Source organism: Didymella exigua, assembly GCF_010094145.1.
Source record: "Didymella exigua CBS 183.55 unplaced genomic scaffold M421scaffold_3, whole genome shotgun sequence".
NCBI classification, from domain to species: Eukaryota; Fungi; Ascomycota; class Dothideomycetes; order Pleosporales; family Didymellaceae; genus Didymella; species Didymella exigua.
In genome coordinates this window covers 1,253,608-1,268,632 of record NW_022984777.1, presented here as the reverse complement: position 1 = coordinate 1,268,632, position 15,025 = coordinate 1,253,608, and the positions used below count along the sequence as shown (strand labels likewise).

Genomic DNA, 15,025 nt, shown 5'->3' with positions numbered 1-15,025 from the left:
AGCATCAAAGCAAAAATGGGTCTCATCAACAAGGGCAACACTATCCACGTCTCTGCGTCCTCCATCCAGGACCAGAGAGTCACTATCAAGTGGAGTCAGAGTCTCAAGTCGCGCAGCGAGGACTACTACGTTGCAAGCTACAATGTCCCAGGCAGTTAGTTCACTTTTCTGTGACGATATAGTGGACCATCTGACGTCAACACAGGCGATGCGCAAGGCGCGATCTTCGTCCAGGCCAGCAAGCTCGACGAGTTCAAGAACAAGAATAAGGGTGACAGTATCACTGTAGATGTCGATGGCAGCTTTCAGTACGGACAAGATAAGGCTCAGACCAGGCGCTTTCTTGTCTACCATGACAAGAACAACAAGCAGTACCAGGTGAGCAATTGTATTTCAGACGCACAGTTGACACCAAGGCGACTGACATGTGATAGCACCGTTATGTTGAGAACACTCTTACCTCCCTCGGTGACAAGGCTAAGGATCTCGCGGGCGTGCTTGGCTTCCCTCAGGTCGGCTCTATCGAGACTCAGCTCAGCAACTTTGTTGGTGACTATCTCAAGGACTTCTAGATCGATCTGCAAGAATGGTCGAGCTGAGAGTACATTATAACGTTTGATGATGAAGATATAGCCTGTCCTTACCGTTGTACATTCTAGCAAATCCATCTTGTGGCCACATCGTAACCTCTCCTCAACCGTGCATGCTCTCGCAGAAGTGTCCTAGTAACTTGAGTAGATGCTTTATTTGTGTTGCAAAGTCATATGATTTCCCTGACACACTATACGTGTAGCCCGTATGTAGTTCCGATGAACACACGAAGACTTTCCTTTCCGGCAAAGAAAGCACTTAAGTAGTCGATTTTAGATAGAGAAAACGTATAAAAGCTCGGCGCCTTGGCGCATGTGAGACAACGTCTGACTCTTAGATGACAAACATAAACATGGTAGATCCTAGGACCTCTTGAAAATCGAAGGAGAGAAGCACACCTGCCCCAAAATGGAGTCCTATTCGAAACACGACTCCAGAAACATACATGCGCATTTCGATTCAATATTTTGGTACATAGTGAGGCACTAAAGTATAGATGTGGAGACGTGCCGTGGTTGCGGGTATCTTGTATTCGCGTCATCTCCATAGAAAAGTGTACCGCGTGCGCAGCATCTTGTCAGCAGCATAGTCCATTGTGACAGGACTTTTAAGTCCATGCACTGGGAACACAAACACAACATAGAAGAACATGTCTGGTGTTACGAGATTGATCCGGCGCAGGCAAGCGCCGCCACAAGAGACGATACCCGTGGAGATCCAAGACGGCAAAGACAGAATCGCAACATAGAGGCTTCAACCGTCTGTTTCAATGGATACAGACGTTTGAAGATGTTTGCGGTAGTGAGGTTGATTAAGGAAGCCTTTATAATCATGTCTTGCAAGGATCGATCAGAAGAGGTGATTTTTGGCTGACGAAGAAACCAGACATGACTTGACGTTGTATGCGATTTTGCCACTTCAGAAAGTTTTGGGCTTAGAATCCCGATGTTAGGCTAAGCGAGGAGAGACCTGCAGTATGCCATCAATCCTGTGAACATTCTGTTGAATTACGCGGGAATAGTAGTGAGTGTGAAGTTTGCCCGCGGTTCTTCAAGCTCACGGGGGGCCAGACATATACACCACATGAGCCAAATTCGGTGACGCGACTCTGCCATATATCTAGAGATTTTGACGCTTTGATGGCCGAAAAGTGTGGTAAATTAAGTAAAAATACAGACTATTTCTAGCAGTACACATGAGAAGTTCGCGCCACCGTGAAACGAAGGCACAGCCCCGAGGCACAGACATGATGCCTTTCGCGAGCGTTTTCGAATCTTATGACTAAAAAGAGTAAAGAAACAGACATAGCGCTTTTTGACTGCCACTTTTTGGTCTTTCAAGTTTCAAACCACACACCATTGGTGAACGTCGCGCTTTGAAGAACAAAGAAACACATTAGTTGCTCCGCCAGCGGATCGACACATGGTTCCGGCGTGGTGGCCATTCGACACCGAAAGGCCAAGAGAGGGCATGCAGTAGCAGATATGACACTCTGATAGTGTCGTGTAGTACTTGGCGAACAGAAGGGCATATGGGTTTTGGCGTCTTCAGACTCGGTCCACAAAGCTACCAGCTACATGCTGCGGAGCGCCTGCAGCTTTTGTAATTTTCATGAGGGTGGACGGTAGCTACATGGGAACTTGTGCTGCAACATGCATATATATCGACACTGCGCAATACGTGACTGACGACCGCGAGATTGGATTGCGGGGGTCCAACCAACCACCCGCGGCGTTATGCTATGCAACGACGGCGCTGAATTGGTGGGCAGAAGTAGCCACAGAAAGTATACAAAAGAGAAGTGTGCGTCCGTGACCGTGTTCCAACCCTTTCGCCTAACCCAAATCCCTAGAGAAAGAGACAAGAAAATTGACCGTAGATAGGAGAGAATCAGAACGCCAGTTGTGCAATCGCGGCAGTATCCAAAGCCTACAAATCGAGAAATCGATAAACTATCAGGGCTACCGGGGGCCCCGTCTCCGACTAGGCGTCTTCATTTCCTCGACCGCGCCCTGTTGTGCATAGCTCGGCAACGCCGGCGTACTCTGCGTATGCTGCAGCATCGGCGGTTGTTGTTGTTGTTGTTGTATAAAACCTCGCCCTTCGTACGGCGTCTGATACGGTGTCTGCCACACATGCTGCCCGTTCTCGATATAGCTGCTTGAATTGATGCGGTGAGGCGTTTGCGGTGGAACAAAATCGGTGTACCGTGGTTGAGGCTGGGCGTGCTGTTGGCGGAATAGACCGAACGCCCAGTTTGAAACATTGAAGCCACCGAAGATGATGATGGTGAGGAAGATCTATTGTTGAGAGAATTGATCAGCATAGCCGCGCGGAAGTCGAGGGGTTGACGTAGGTTGAGGGACTTCAAGCTGTGACTGATGAAGGATGGAAGGGGGCTGTTTTGCTTCCGCTGGGTACGAAGGCGCAAGGTGGGCGTGGAAAGTCGCGGGGTGGGAGCTAGAGTTGGCTCCTGGCCACGATTCTTGTCCGACTTCTACAATAGTGTGGAGTTGCTTGCGAAGCTCAAGCCAGAAATAGCCAAACACGAGGATAGGAGTGGCTGAACATACCATAGACTTGTAGCTGAACTCCTCAAAGAAGCTGTTGATGATACGTGCGCATGCCTTGACGGTGACGCTGGCACGCGCGAGCTTTTGTGGGTCGCGGCTCATGCACGTCTCCCAGTTGCCACAGGCCATCTCCATAGCAGGAACACGTGTATCTGGCTCGCACCGATTCTCACGGTAGTTCTTCGCGCACTGCGCGATCTCGACCATGATCTCAGAGTGGTGCTTGTCCGACTCAATGTTGATATCCGCAAAGACGGCATTCAACATGATGTACACCACCCACATGAACAGGATAAGGAAGAAGGCGTTGACCGCGAACTGCAGATAGTAGGCTAGTACCGTTGGCAACCTAGGGTGCGCCTCAATCCAGTGGAAGAAGCCTGCAATGCTGGCGCTGTAGGTCTGTTGCACCTTTACCGGCTCCGCCGGTGCGTTCTTCTGCGCTTGCACCGGCTCGTTGTCAGAGTCATCCTCGTCGCGAACTGTCATCCGCTTCTTCTTCGAACGATCCGAGCGTTCGCGCGTTGAGCGGCGCTTCACGACTCTATTTTCCAGCTTCTCGTTATAGTGCTTGCGCGAGAGCTCCTTCTCCATGTCCTTCAGCGACGACTCCTTCGAGGGACTTGGACTGCTCCAACCCCTGACCATTTTCAAGATACTTTGTCGCCTGCCCGCCTTCTTTGGGCTAGGACTGTCCATCAGCAGCTGCATCTTGCTCGCTATCTGTGTGTCCGGTGTTGCCTGCTCGCTCTCTTGCGCCGGAGTGTTCGGTGTCTCGCCGCCGGAGCTGAAGTCGTAGTCGGCGACTGGCGTGCGCGGTGTCCACGTGCTGTTTACATGTTGTGGGATCGAAGGAAGGGGCCTCGCGCCGCTTTGGGGGAAGTTGGAGGCCGCCTGGCGTACGCGGCTCGGCGTCGCGAAAGCGCTCTTGTTGGGTGAATCGGACTGCGACTGGGGACCTGGCTGGCCGAAGCGCGGCCCTTGACTTAGCTGAGATGTCCTCTGCCCTATGAAAGGACTGGGCGCAGTAGGATCAAGCTCACGTCTTCTGGCGGGCGAGTTGGCGATGGACGTCAGAAAAGGTGACTGCTGGTCGACTGGGCCGTATTTGTTGTCATACTCAAAGTCCATAGGGGTCGTTGACTCCCGGTGGCTTTTGCGGAACATTGTGTCCGAATGTCTCACACGATTCAAGTTGAAGGCCAGACTGCAGCTGGTTGTGGGGTAGAGGAATTGGTGTTGATGCAGAGTGGGTCCAGTAAACAAATGTGGCAGCCGCGGTGTCGCGCTTATCGATACGAAAGTGACGTATCTATTCACCAGCAGTGATCCCTTCACGATCGAAGGCGTCTGTCAACATCTGCATCACACGAGAAGCTACAAGAAACGAGGGTGAAAACGTGGTTATCTCTATGTGTATACTATCGGACTATACACGTCTGATCTACAACGGATTGGCGCCCTTCGGCAGCCTGACTTTGAACACCAACACTTGCGAGTCCAGATTGTAACCAGAACCATCCTTGTACGGCTGTTTGCCAAAGTTGATATACCCATACTGAGTGATGAAGTCGTTATCCGAGAACGAGATCAGGCAGTACTCCTTCCCCTCGCCCTTTGTCTGGAAGTCACTGTCCACTGGTGCGAGCGCGAAACTCTCCCACTTCTCGTTCAGCAGGTTGGCACCCTGAGCGCCTCCATTGCGAACCCCGAAACGGTTTAGCTGAGAACTGGTGTTGTAAGATAGCCAAGGACAGTATGTCGCTGGCACAATGTCGCTCTTCAGCACACCCTTGTTGCTCGCAATTTGAGCGTTGAAGGCATCGTACTTACCCATAATGTTGGTAGCGTTAGAGATGTCAATAACATCGGCGTTACGGTATATGGATGAAAATACATCCTGACTGTGACCAGCGCCAGAATCGCAAGCCAGAACGAGGAGTTGTGTCTCCGAGATGTAGTGAATCTCAGATTGCCCGGCCACCTTGCCCGTTGACAGAACAGGCAGTTCAACAGCATACTCAGCCTCAATTTCGACAGACTTTCTCTTGACAAGATACTCGAGCAGACGTGTGTTGCGGCGTGTGGAAGACTTTGAACCGCCGTCCTGGATGGCAGCACTCTAGAGCATCGTGTACAAGTACTTACCATCCAGACTAGATATCAATGCTTCAAGACCTTGGTTATTGGCTCTTCCTGTCGAAGGGTCCTCTGGTGTGATTTCAAAATCCTGACTGTAGATCGGTGAGAATGCAGCACTGAACGAGTCTGTGCCGTTGCGTAACGGGATAAAGCATCAGGGGTTCGGGTGGCCTGGATTATCTTTCCCTTTCTGTCAAATTGGTAGACGTATGCTGCATACCCATCAGAAACCCAGTACGAGCCGTCGTCTGGGGCAGGCTGCTTCACTAGCGCTCTCTCTTGCCTCCATCGTTTAGAGCTCTATCGCATTCCCAGCATTTGCGTGACACTGCCTGTGTCCTGGAAGGCGAGTGGCAAGTCTACTTATGGTACGTTCTGTGGAAATGATTCGAGGTAGTGCTCAGTAGAATTGACTTGATATTACACGACAGACTGGCACACATGACCTAGAAAAACCGCCTCTCAATTGAAGACTGAAAGGTGAACTATATCATGAGCTGAAGGTTAGCTTTCAATCCCAAAGGAATTCTCCTCCGCGTCTCACAGTCCACGCTTCGGTACAGGACTCCTTATTTCTGGCATCTCCGCCACCTCATTCGCAGGACTCCTGATGCTGGGCAGCTCAGCACTAGCCATGTGCGCATGCTTGCTGGGTGTTTGTGAAAGTTCTGTAGGTGGTGGGTAGTATTGCTGCTGGTTGACATACTGGACGGGCATGTCGTAAGAGGCCCAAGCCTGTTGAGGCATTGGAGGCGAGCCCTCATAATGTGTGCTGGGAGTGTGAAGTTCGGACCACGATGGAGGAGGAGGCGAGACCTGTGGAGAGTATGTAGGCATATGCGGATGCGGAGAAGGAAACGTGCTGGGGTAGGAAGCGGTCGTTGGAGTGGCGATATATTTCTCGTTCGCCGCTGCCGCCGAGTCTTGCTGCAGTCCTCGAGCGTCTGAAGACACATGTGGAGTCGTCTGAGAGCCAGGTGTCTGGCGATGTCGATGGCGAAGACAACACCATGCTAGGGCAATGACGCACACCAGCCCGACCACGCCGCCAACGACGCCTCCAGCTATAGCGCCAACACTGGTCTTTGATGGCGGGTCTGTAGGGTTCGATTGAGCCGTCGATGTCGAACTTGATGATCCAGGTACCAATCGTGTCGCAGACCGCTGGTTAGCAGCATACGTAGTTCTAAAATAATTGGCTAGGTCACTTGTCTGCCAGCCTGCCGCAGGGGCCGTAGCCGTAGCTTTTCCTTCAGGGCTGCCGTTCATCAGTATCGTGACCATTCATAGTCACGCGAGTGTATACATACCCACCACCTATTACGGATACAATGTTTCCAGGCACATTGTACGTCGAAATGTTCGACTTTAGTCCAGACCACCACTTGTTGTTCCCCGGTAGCTCAAAGCCTTCTTGTCCAAGCAATACTCCATGCTGACCCCAACCGTCAGGCACATCGCATGCGATCTTCGATGGGTTGGTCCAATCTCCACCCATCACAATCATTTGTGAGTTCTGGATAACGTTGCAAGAAGACCAGGCTTTGCCTCCAGGGAAGTCTTTCACCTGGGGGTCCGGATACAGCTGTTTGTGTCAGAACTCCATTGAGCCTAGAGATACGAAGAACACTTTACTGATGACCACGTAAATGAGGGTATTGAGAGAACATGCAGGTCTCCGAGAGCTGTGTCCTTCGAGCCGATACCTCCGTAGATATATCTAAGGCTAATCAGCACACGATTACATCGAGGCCACACAAACCTTACATGCTGTAAGACGAGTAATCCTCGGCCCATACAACACCAGAGCAAAAGCTGCGCCTTGCTTGTGGTACGTTACCAGTGGCAGTCTGTGTGTACCATTTGTTGATTGACAGATCAAAAAGCTGGATTTGCTGGACGTTGTCAGATGTAAGCAAATTGGACAATTAATTTTACTTACACTTAGACTCGTCTAATATGTATCAGTACCAACAGACTTCTTGTCCACCATCGGGAAGACTCACGTAATTCACGACCCCTGAAATCGATGTCTCGAGTCCTCCTATGTACACTAGCATACCTCTGTCTGATGCCGGTAGATATTGAAGGGAGCCTTCCGCACGCCGGATCGGGTCGTAGGTTCTGTTCTTCCATAGATTTTTGTTCATGTCGTATGAAAGAAGACCACGAAGCATCATTTTGTCTCCCTGCCAATTCAGAACAGAGCTTTTGCTCAGATACCCGCCGTAGTAGTAGGCTATACCCTCATCAGTGACTGTTGAAGCACCGAAGTACGGGTAAGCCACATCCGCTTGAGATCCGTCATACTCAGTCTTGTTCCAGGTGTTGTAAATGGTGTCAAAGAACCACAGGTTAGTAAAATCTTTTACTTGGCTACCGAGATCATATGCGCCGCCAAACAGATAGAAGAGCTTGTTGACGCGATCAGGCCATAGTACGCCTCCACTAACGGTGGGAATATCGGGGCCCTGAGCTCGATCAGTGTTTGATTGCCAAAATGGGGTCACGAAGTACCTTGGTGAGATTTTTGTACTGAGGAGGCAAACCAGAAGACAGACTGCTCAGGTCATTCCACAGCAACCATGTGTCTACAAGGTCAGCTTCTAAATAACTGTTCAGGGTTTAGATGCGACTCACTCCTCTCAGGGTGGCTACTGGCGGCGACGCTCTTGCCATAGTATGCAAGTCCTCCGTCCACATAGAGCTTTGAGTCGATGACGCAGGTCTGGTGCTGATAACGTCGACAAAAGCTCTCTAGCGGATTCTGTATGCTCTCCTGCGCGATCACTAAAACCACAAGACTTCCCAGGATAGATAGGAGCAACATCTTGAATCGGGAGAGAAGTACGATGAGGATAGGATAGGCCGGGGCAAAAAACCAGGCGACTGCTCGACAAGATATGATGGCGTTGCTGGAAGCATTTGTTGAAGGAAGCGGGGAAATTTCTCTGAGGCTGAGAATATGCCATAGTGCGTTCTCCCAAGATCGAGGCATACTATCATTGGTCCTTGCAGAGACAAGATGGTGTGATGAATGACACATGATGCATACCTAGGCTGAGTGACTGCATGCAGACGAGGGTTAGTCTTGAAAGTCAGACCGTACGGTTGTGAGACTGCGCGATGTCTGCAAGGCTGTGATAGTATAGTAATGGTAAGGCTGAGCGGGGAGCCGAGGATCACACATACAACGAAAGCTCAGGTCGGAAATGCTTAATGGACGTAGCAGTCAGATCCTGTTCTATCCCGTTAGCTCGATGGAAACATTGGAATCTTTGTATGCATCATCGGTGATGTTGTTGAGCGCCAAGATCAAAGTCTGTATTTAGAAGCTTTACTGGTACCGGTAATGCAAGCCACGCTTACCGGTACGCCCGTGAAGGCCGCATTTGCTAGACCCGTGCCAACTTCACGCGCATCCAGATTGACTGGTTTTTTGTTCGAATTTTTTTGTCCGCTCGCAGTCCCCTCTCTGCACGACAAAGCAGAGCGTCTCAGTTGGGCTTCGTTCAATCAATCGCCTAGACTCTTTCGAGAACGGTCTTGAGCACCTTGGGCTCAAGACCCCATGCTTTACCATCCTCGCCAACGTGGAGGACGAAACGATCCAGACTATAAACACCGTAGGTGGGCCGATCGATACCAAGCCAGGAAGGGCATGCATCAAACGGCGAACCCGTGTTTGGAGCAGAGCCAGTTGTCAATCGCCACGAAATCTCTTTGTCATCGTCGCTTACAATGTTGGTTGGGAACATCTGGAGTAACTCCACGGTTTCGTACACGGAGTGACGTAAATCCGTGCCATTGCTGACCCATTCCTCGATGCTGAGTCCTGGAACTCCTGGCGCTGTCGTCAACTTGACCGTTGAGTTTAGGCCGTTGCTTCCGGTATATGTTCCTGCGTACGAGACGTCCGCTTGTACCCTGGGTGCTTCTTCCAATGCTGGGAGGAGGTTGTCGGTGATCACACCTGCGATGGTGGTTCCGCCATTCCCTCGTTCACCTGCCATCATTATGGTAATGCCGACATCGAAGTCTGGTATTAAGATCAGAATAGACCCATACCCAGGGAGACTCCCGGCTTTCGTGTAGAGATCGATTACACGGTTGTTCTTGACATCGATCACGGCGCGATATATCTCCCAGGCGTGTCCGACAGCACCAATAAGCGATGATGTGAAGGATGTTGGTTTTAGCCACGCGCGTGTTGTTGAGCTTGGCAGAAGTGTCGAGGAGAGAATCGCACGCCCGATCGCCGAGAGATCATTTGGGGTACTGAAAAACCCGCCCATGGCTGCTCCAGGCGTGTCGCTAAGGTCGAGATCCCATCCCGAGGTGGTCGCATTTCCCGGAATGACGGCGTTTCTCAAATTTTGCGGCTGAGAGATTGATGTTGCCTTCAGCTGTAAAGGGTCGAGAAGGAGATGATGGAGTGCTTCTTCAAAAGTGGAATTTGCAGCTGCCTCCAATACGAGACCGAGCGTAGCAAATGCCGCGTTACTATAAGCCGGCGTGGTATTGGGCAGATATGCTGGACGCCTGCTAGAGAGATCGCTCAGGAAGACCTCTTGGGTGCACCCACTAGAGCCGTAGGAACACTTCGGGATCTCATCTGCGAACAGTGGTGGAAGGGTACCGGGGGGAAGTAGTGCGTTGAGATCGCCGCCAGGCAAGGATCTGGTGTCAAAAACTAAGAAATTCAGCATTGCGACATTTCCAACCAAAGCGATACTCATGCTCAGAAGCAACGTCTCCAAGATAACTAGCGAGAGAACCGACAGTGATGTCGTCCCAATTTGCGGCACCCACGAGCTCAGGTACGTACTTCGTCACCTTGTCGCTGAAGATGGTCTCTCCAGCATGAAGCAGGAGCAGGTAGACAGTGATCAATTTGTGTCGCAGCACATATCATGCCTATTTACCAGCCAATTCAGGGGTGCAAATGTATGTATATTTTGCCTCTATTTTGGCTGCAACAATTTGGAAGTGCTGGCGATGCGATACACGGAGTCGCCGTCGACTGTTCGATCCCCCAAAACGTTAGGACCACGTCGATGATAGTCGAGGAGCGGCTCTTCAGTTGTACTAGAGAAAACCTGGACAGAATATGTATCGTTCGGATTGACTACGCCGTGTGTAGTGTTACCGCTTAAGAAGGCTTCGTCAAGACTTGCGCGCAGAGCTTTCAACTGTTCTTGGAAAGCAGCAGACGAGTGAAGTTTCCTGGGTGTGGGAAAGACGGAGCCTAGTATCGGACAAATACTTGCAGCAGCTGTAGTCACGGAGACAAAGTAGTGCAATAGAGTCGCGAAGTCCATCTTTACGAACGACTCAACAGTTCCTTATTGTTGCAAATTCTTGCAGCACACACAGACACCTATTTATGTGCACCTAATCAGCTTTGAGAACCATTAACCGGAAGTGTTGCTATTCTTGAGGCTCACCATGCCAGACATTAGGTCGATACGAAGAGGTTCTGGAGCACAAGGTTGCCAAAGAAGGAAGGTACGTACCCATCAGGTTACAGTAGAGTCCGTTTATTGGACGGGAGGTAAGCTGCCAAGCTCGAGCCAGGCGAAATGCTTGCTTGTGAGCAGTACGGTCTCCAGTAAGCGCAGTGCCTACTAGATTTAGTAGCATTTTGGAAGAAATGCGCAGAACACTGTAAACATCAGGCAAAGCCCAGGAGTGAATCACCGCATCGAGCCTCAACACGTGCCGTTGTGATGATGAGGTGCCGTTGCAACCAATTTAGTGAGCTCGCCGATCCTGTGGTCCTTGGCGACGAGCAGCACAGCATAATGATATCGATGAAGCTGGTCGTGTTGTGGCTGTGAGGAAGTGTTGGTGCGCGACTTCCTCGGTTCTGAGGGTAGTTGCAATCCACGACGAGGAGCAATCTCGGTAAGACGTTGGCTCCTTCCATGAAGGCACGACAAAGTACACAAGCTCCGCGTACAGCGAGTTGACACAATGCCACGTAACCCTAGCGCTTATGGACCTTCTCCTTACCAAATTTTCCACCTACACACGTCATCCTTAGACTTAGCAGACCAGCGTACGTACAGCTGAGCATCTCCCCACGGCCACAAGCGTTCAGTTCGAGAAGGCCAGCCATCGCCGCCAGCTTCATTGAAGAGATGACTTCTTTATCCGGAATACTGAGCGTGGTTTCGAAAGCGGTACCATTCATGAGCGCTGACAAGACTGCTGATGAGACCGAAATTCACGAGCCACTGTTCGCAGATAGCGACTCAACTGGCCATCTTGACGAGGGTGAGGGCATCGAGAAAAAGAACAAGTCGTCAACGGACGTGCATCGACCGGTATGGAGGTCAAACAGCGATACAAGGCTCCACGAGCGACTTAGGGCCGAAGATTCTGTAGCAGGACTCGGAGTCTCTCCTTCGTCGATAGTTTCATCGTCAAGTCCAGGCGTAAGCCTACGGCCGCCCTACGCAAAGAGTCATCGATTGTCCAGCAACTCGCAGATCGAGACACGCTCGCATGCGAAAGGCTCTGTCAGCCTGGAAACAACAAGGCGACGGCAGATTATAGCACGATTGAGCAACATCGAACGTTCGGACGCGCTGAAGCGCAGTAAGCGCCAGTGCATAAGTGGCGCAACCAGTCCAACCGCAAAGGACGAAGGCCTTAGCAACATGCCTGAATGGCATTCGTGTATACGTTCCAACTCTGACCCTTACTCGTGCTCTTCCCCCAGAGCATTTAGCAGGCCGGACTTGAGGAAGCCGCTCAAGACCTGCTTGAAGCGAAAGGCCAAGAGCGCGAACACAACTCCACCCAATGAAGCCACGGCGTCGATTGAAAGCTCGGTCGACAATCAGAAGCTCCGACGCGTAAAAACCGTTGACTTCGAAAAGCCGATCTCCGAATCGTTACCTACCCACGAAAAGGCTTCGCGGAACGCCTCAGATTACCGAGGGACTAGGGTTGGGAAAGCCCCAGGCCGTGGGTACTCATGCCCCGGTGCTGCTTTGTTAGCCAGGCGCTCGCCGGCATACCCAGCTATGACTAGAACGGACGTCCAAGTCATTGCGATTGCGCCTGTATTGTCGAATTTCCCGGCCATGAATGCAACAGATCAAGCTGAGGTTGAAGAAACTGATCCCGCAACTGCCACCATGCAGATCGGCGAGCCAGGGAATGGCAGCTACGAAGTGGTTTGGGACGATATACCACCCGAGCAGAACGTAAGCACACGATGGCGCAGCTCCTCAGCAAGCCAGGCGCTGGAAGCTGCTTCAGTGGGCACAAGAGGTCTTGAACGTGTCAACACCAAGCTCACAGAGTGGTCCGGTACCTGGAACATGCCTCCCGAATCTTTCAAGCCAATCATTGTCATCTTTCCTGACGATGACGATCGCAGACCTCACTTCGAATGCGCTGTTGTCGACGATGAGGATATCGAGATCTCCGCGCCCCCGAACAGCGAGAGGGTAAGCGCCGCGCACTCGCGCCGTTCCTCACAACCCGCCAGTGCTCGAATGTCAAGAGCTACTTCTCATGAAGAGCTCTACGGACCCCCGCTCCCAGTCGACAATGGGGCTAATTCTCCAGAGGCAACGCTTGTCGTGCCGGATCCAGTGGTGCCGGTAGCATGGTCAGCCCATCTTGCTGCCGCTCGTCGAAAGCTTGGAGTACCGAGCAAAGAACGAAAGCTGTCGAACGTCGAAGAAGCGGACTTGAAATTTCGTAACCATCGAGACTCCGTTACGCTTGCGCACTCGCGTCTGATCAACTCTAGCGGAGTGAGACCAGAATTGTTCGCACACAGAGACTCTGTGACAATAGCGAAGAAGCGGATGCATGCCAAAAATCATCAGCACGCGCATCGACTGAGGTCGAAGTCAGAGCACGCACAGCAGACTGATGGTGAAGCTGCTATGATGCCGACGGCGCTTGTAGTGAAAGCTCACGCAGCTGAGGCTCTCAGACAAGGCAAGCCGGCTCCCATACTCCGCCAAACAAAGTCTGTCAGCGGGCAACACATTCGCACTGAAGGGTCACTGTAGTGGTGTGCCTGAACATACCGAAAAGCGGATGGTTCCAGGTCGCCGATGACGAACTTTTGTGGTATAGCCTTGGGGTGCCGGCTGAAGCTCGGCAATTTCTCCGCGTGGATGGCATGTTTACGCACGTGTGTCGCTCATCAACCTCAACCTCATTAACACATCTCTCTCAATTCAACAAAGCTTCCTGTCACTCTGTCAAGAACGTGTGCCATGTCTGGAAACCGCTTCGTGGTGCGATTGATTTAAATCCTGACTTGATCCTTATGTGGCCTTCCTTAGGTATAATACAATTGACACTATTATGTCACCTCTAAACTTTCACGCTCGCGGGACGAAAGTATGATAATTTAAATGAACACTAACATTCTGTAATTGCTGGAAAACCAAATAGAGTAATCCTGTACGTCCATCTGGTGAACGTTATATGAACTGAGGCATCGAGGTCCCTCAATATGTCCGACACTTGGCGTCACAGCTTCCCAGTAGTGGCAACTGAAACGGAACAATACATAAGATGAAGGCCCCCTGCTATCTTGAGCTCACTGCTTCCACAACTTTTCATTATGCCTGCATTCGCGCCGTACAAATCGATGCACGACGTCTCTCACGTCAATGTTAGTGAGTGTCAGATGAAGAACGAACACCAGTACAACACGTGGCATAACCTCGACAATGAATCTGACTCAAGCATCGAAATTGGAAAATGGGATGCTGAATACGATGAGAGGTCTCAGCAAAGGCAGGGGAGATCATTCCGGACCAGAGTGGAGCGGTATCGCTGGTTGCTCGACACTGGCTTACTTCTGGTCATTGTTGGTCTGCTCGTGGAGAAAAGGTGGACGAACAATCACATCTATCAGTATGAATTCGCTGGCGATATCACAGGCTTTGCGCCGACATGTAGGTCTTACAAAAACAACAAGGGCATGCGACTGACACAGTCTAGTCTCACAGCAGATAATCACGTTCACTCCAGACCCAATCTTCGCACCGGAGAACGCGTCTGACTTCTGGAGTAAAGACGTCCAACAAGCGTGGCTAAATATCGTCCCGGGTGCGTATACCGTCTCATCTCACAGCTTACTCAGGTCCTGATGATGAGCAGAAGGCTTAGGTTACGTCGAAGTGAAAGATCCCACACGGCACAACAACCTTCCCCAACCAATTCACGATTATATCAACAACACTGTGTTCACGACCTCAATGACACACCAGTTGCATTGTCTGTATACAATTCTCAACGCTTACAACACGATGACGGTCACACTCGACCGTCCCTTCTTCCAAGTCAATCCTATCCAACAGCCATGGCATGTGAACCACTGCTTCGAGTACATCCGACAAGCGATCATGTGTGCAGGTGATATTGCCTTGGAAGGAGCCGCGACGACTTTCCCACTAGGTCCAAACGGTGAGGATCAAGGAGGCAGCGATGGTTGGGATGCAAAGCATATCTGCAAAGACTACAGCCAAATTACGAAGTATCTCGAGGAGAAGACCATTAACCACGTAAAGTGGATATCTTGAAGTCGGGACATAGATTGAGGTCCGAAATTCAATGGCAACGTCATGAATGCGAATCTCTTGCGTTAGCCCACATGAGATATTTCCGTGTCCAGATTTCTGCTCCCCAATCCCATGAAGCCCATTCACCTGTGTCGCAGCAGACGCAGCCGCTGT

At 51.0% G+C, this 15,025-nt stretch overlaps 6 protein-coding genes across 6 annotated transcripts; 3 read left to right on the top strand and 3 right to left on the bottom strand.

Annotated features, from left to right (window-relative positions):
- Positions 1–15: 15 nt before the first annotated feature.
- Positions 16–572, top strand: M421DRAFT_89316 (uncharacterized protein; the record flags this gene model as incomplete). Its single annotated transcript, XM_033597758.1, has 3 exons — positions 16–154; positions 206–378; positions 435–572. The coding sequence occupies 3 exons, from the start codon at positions 16–18 to the stop codon at positions 570–572; spliced, it is 450 nt and encodes a 149-aa protein (XP_033453268.1).
- Positions 573–2,134: 1,562 nt separating this feature from the next.
- M421DRAFT_416619 (uncharacterized protein) lies at positions 2,135–4,428 on the bottom strand. The gene is made up of 2 exons (XM_033591136.1): positions 3,165–4,428; positions 2,135–2,891 (listed from the first exon to the last, which is right to left on the bottom strand). The coding sequence occupies exons 1-2, from the start codon at positions 4,329–4,331 to the stop codon at positions 2,553–2,555; spliced, it is 1,506 nt and encodes a 501-aa protein (XP_033453267.1). The 5' UTR covers positions 4,332–4,428; the 3' UTR covers positions 2,135–2,552.
- Positions 4,429–5,846: 1,418 nt separating this feature from the next.
- On the bottom strand, positions 5,847–8,136 carry M421DRAFT_98183 (uncharacterized protein; the record flags this gene model as incomplete). Its single annotated transcript, XM_033598585.1, has 7 exons — positions 5,847–6,564; positions 6,617–6,891; positions 6,942–7,026; positions 7,074–7,201; positions 7,313–7,777; positions 7,824–7,897; positions 7,947–8,136. The coding sequence occupies 7 exons, from the start codon at positions 8,134–8,136 to the stop codon at positions 5,847–5,849; spliced, it is 1,935 nt and encodes a 644-aa protein (XP_033453266.1).
- Positions 8,137–8,830: 694 nt separating this feature from the next.
- Positions 8,831–9,601, bottom strand: M421DRAFT_1588 (uncharacterized protein; the record flags this gene model as incomplete). Its single annotated transcript, XM_033587649.1, has 1 exon — positions 8,831–9,601. The coding sequence occupies one exon, from the start codon at positions 9,599–9,601 to the stop codon at positions 8,831–8,833; it is 771 nt and encodes a 256-aa protein (XP_033453265.1).
- A 2,370-nt stretch (positions 9,602–11,971) lies between these two features.
- Positions 11,972–13,345, top strand: M421DRAFT_53318 (uncharacterized protein; the record flags this gene model as incomplete). The annotated part of the gene is made up of 1 exon (XM_033595105.1): positions 11,972–13,345. The coding sequence occupies one exon, from the start codon at positions 11,972–11,974 to the stop codon at positions 13,343–13,345; it is 1,374 nt and encodes a 457-aa protein (XP_033453264.1).
- Positions 13,346–13,974: 629 nt separating this feature from the next.
- Positions 13,975–14,872, top strand: M421DRAFT_53089 (uncharacterized protein; the record flags this gene model as incomplete). Its single annotated transcript, XM_033595081.1, has 3 exons — positions 13,975–14,245; positions 14,292–14,399; positions 14,448–14,872. 3 exons carry the CDS (start codon positions 13,975–13,977, stop codon positions 14,870–14,872), a joined length of 804 nt encoding a protein of 267 aa, XP_033453263.1.
- Positions 14,873–15,025: the final 153 nt, after the last annotated feature.

Coding starts and splice junctions, on each gene's coding strand:
- M421DRAFT_416619 (XM_033591136.1), bottom strand. CDS start 4,331: ATGTTCCGCAAAAGCCACCGGGAGTCAACGACCCCTATGGACTTTGAG. Junction 2,892..3,164: donor AGTTCAGCTACAAGTCTATG/GTATGTTCAGCC, acceptor TCTCAACAATAG/ATCTTCCTCACCATCATCAT.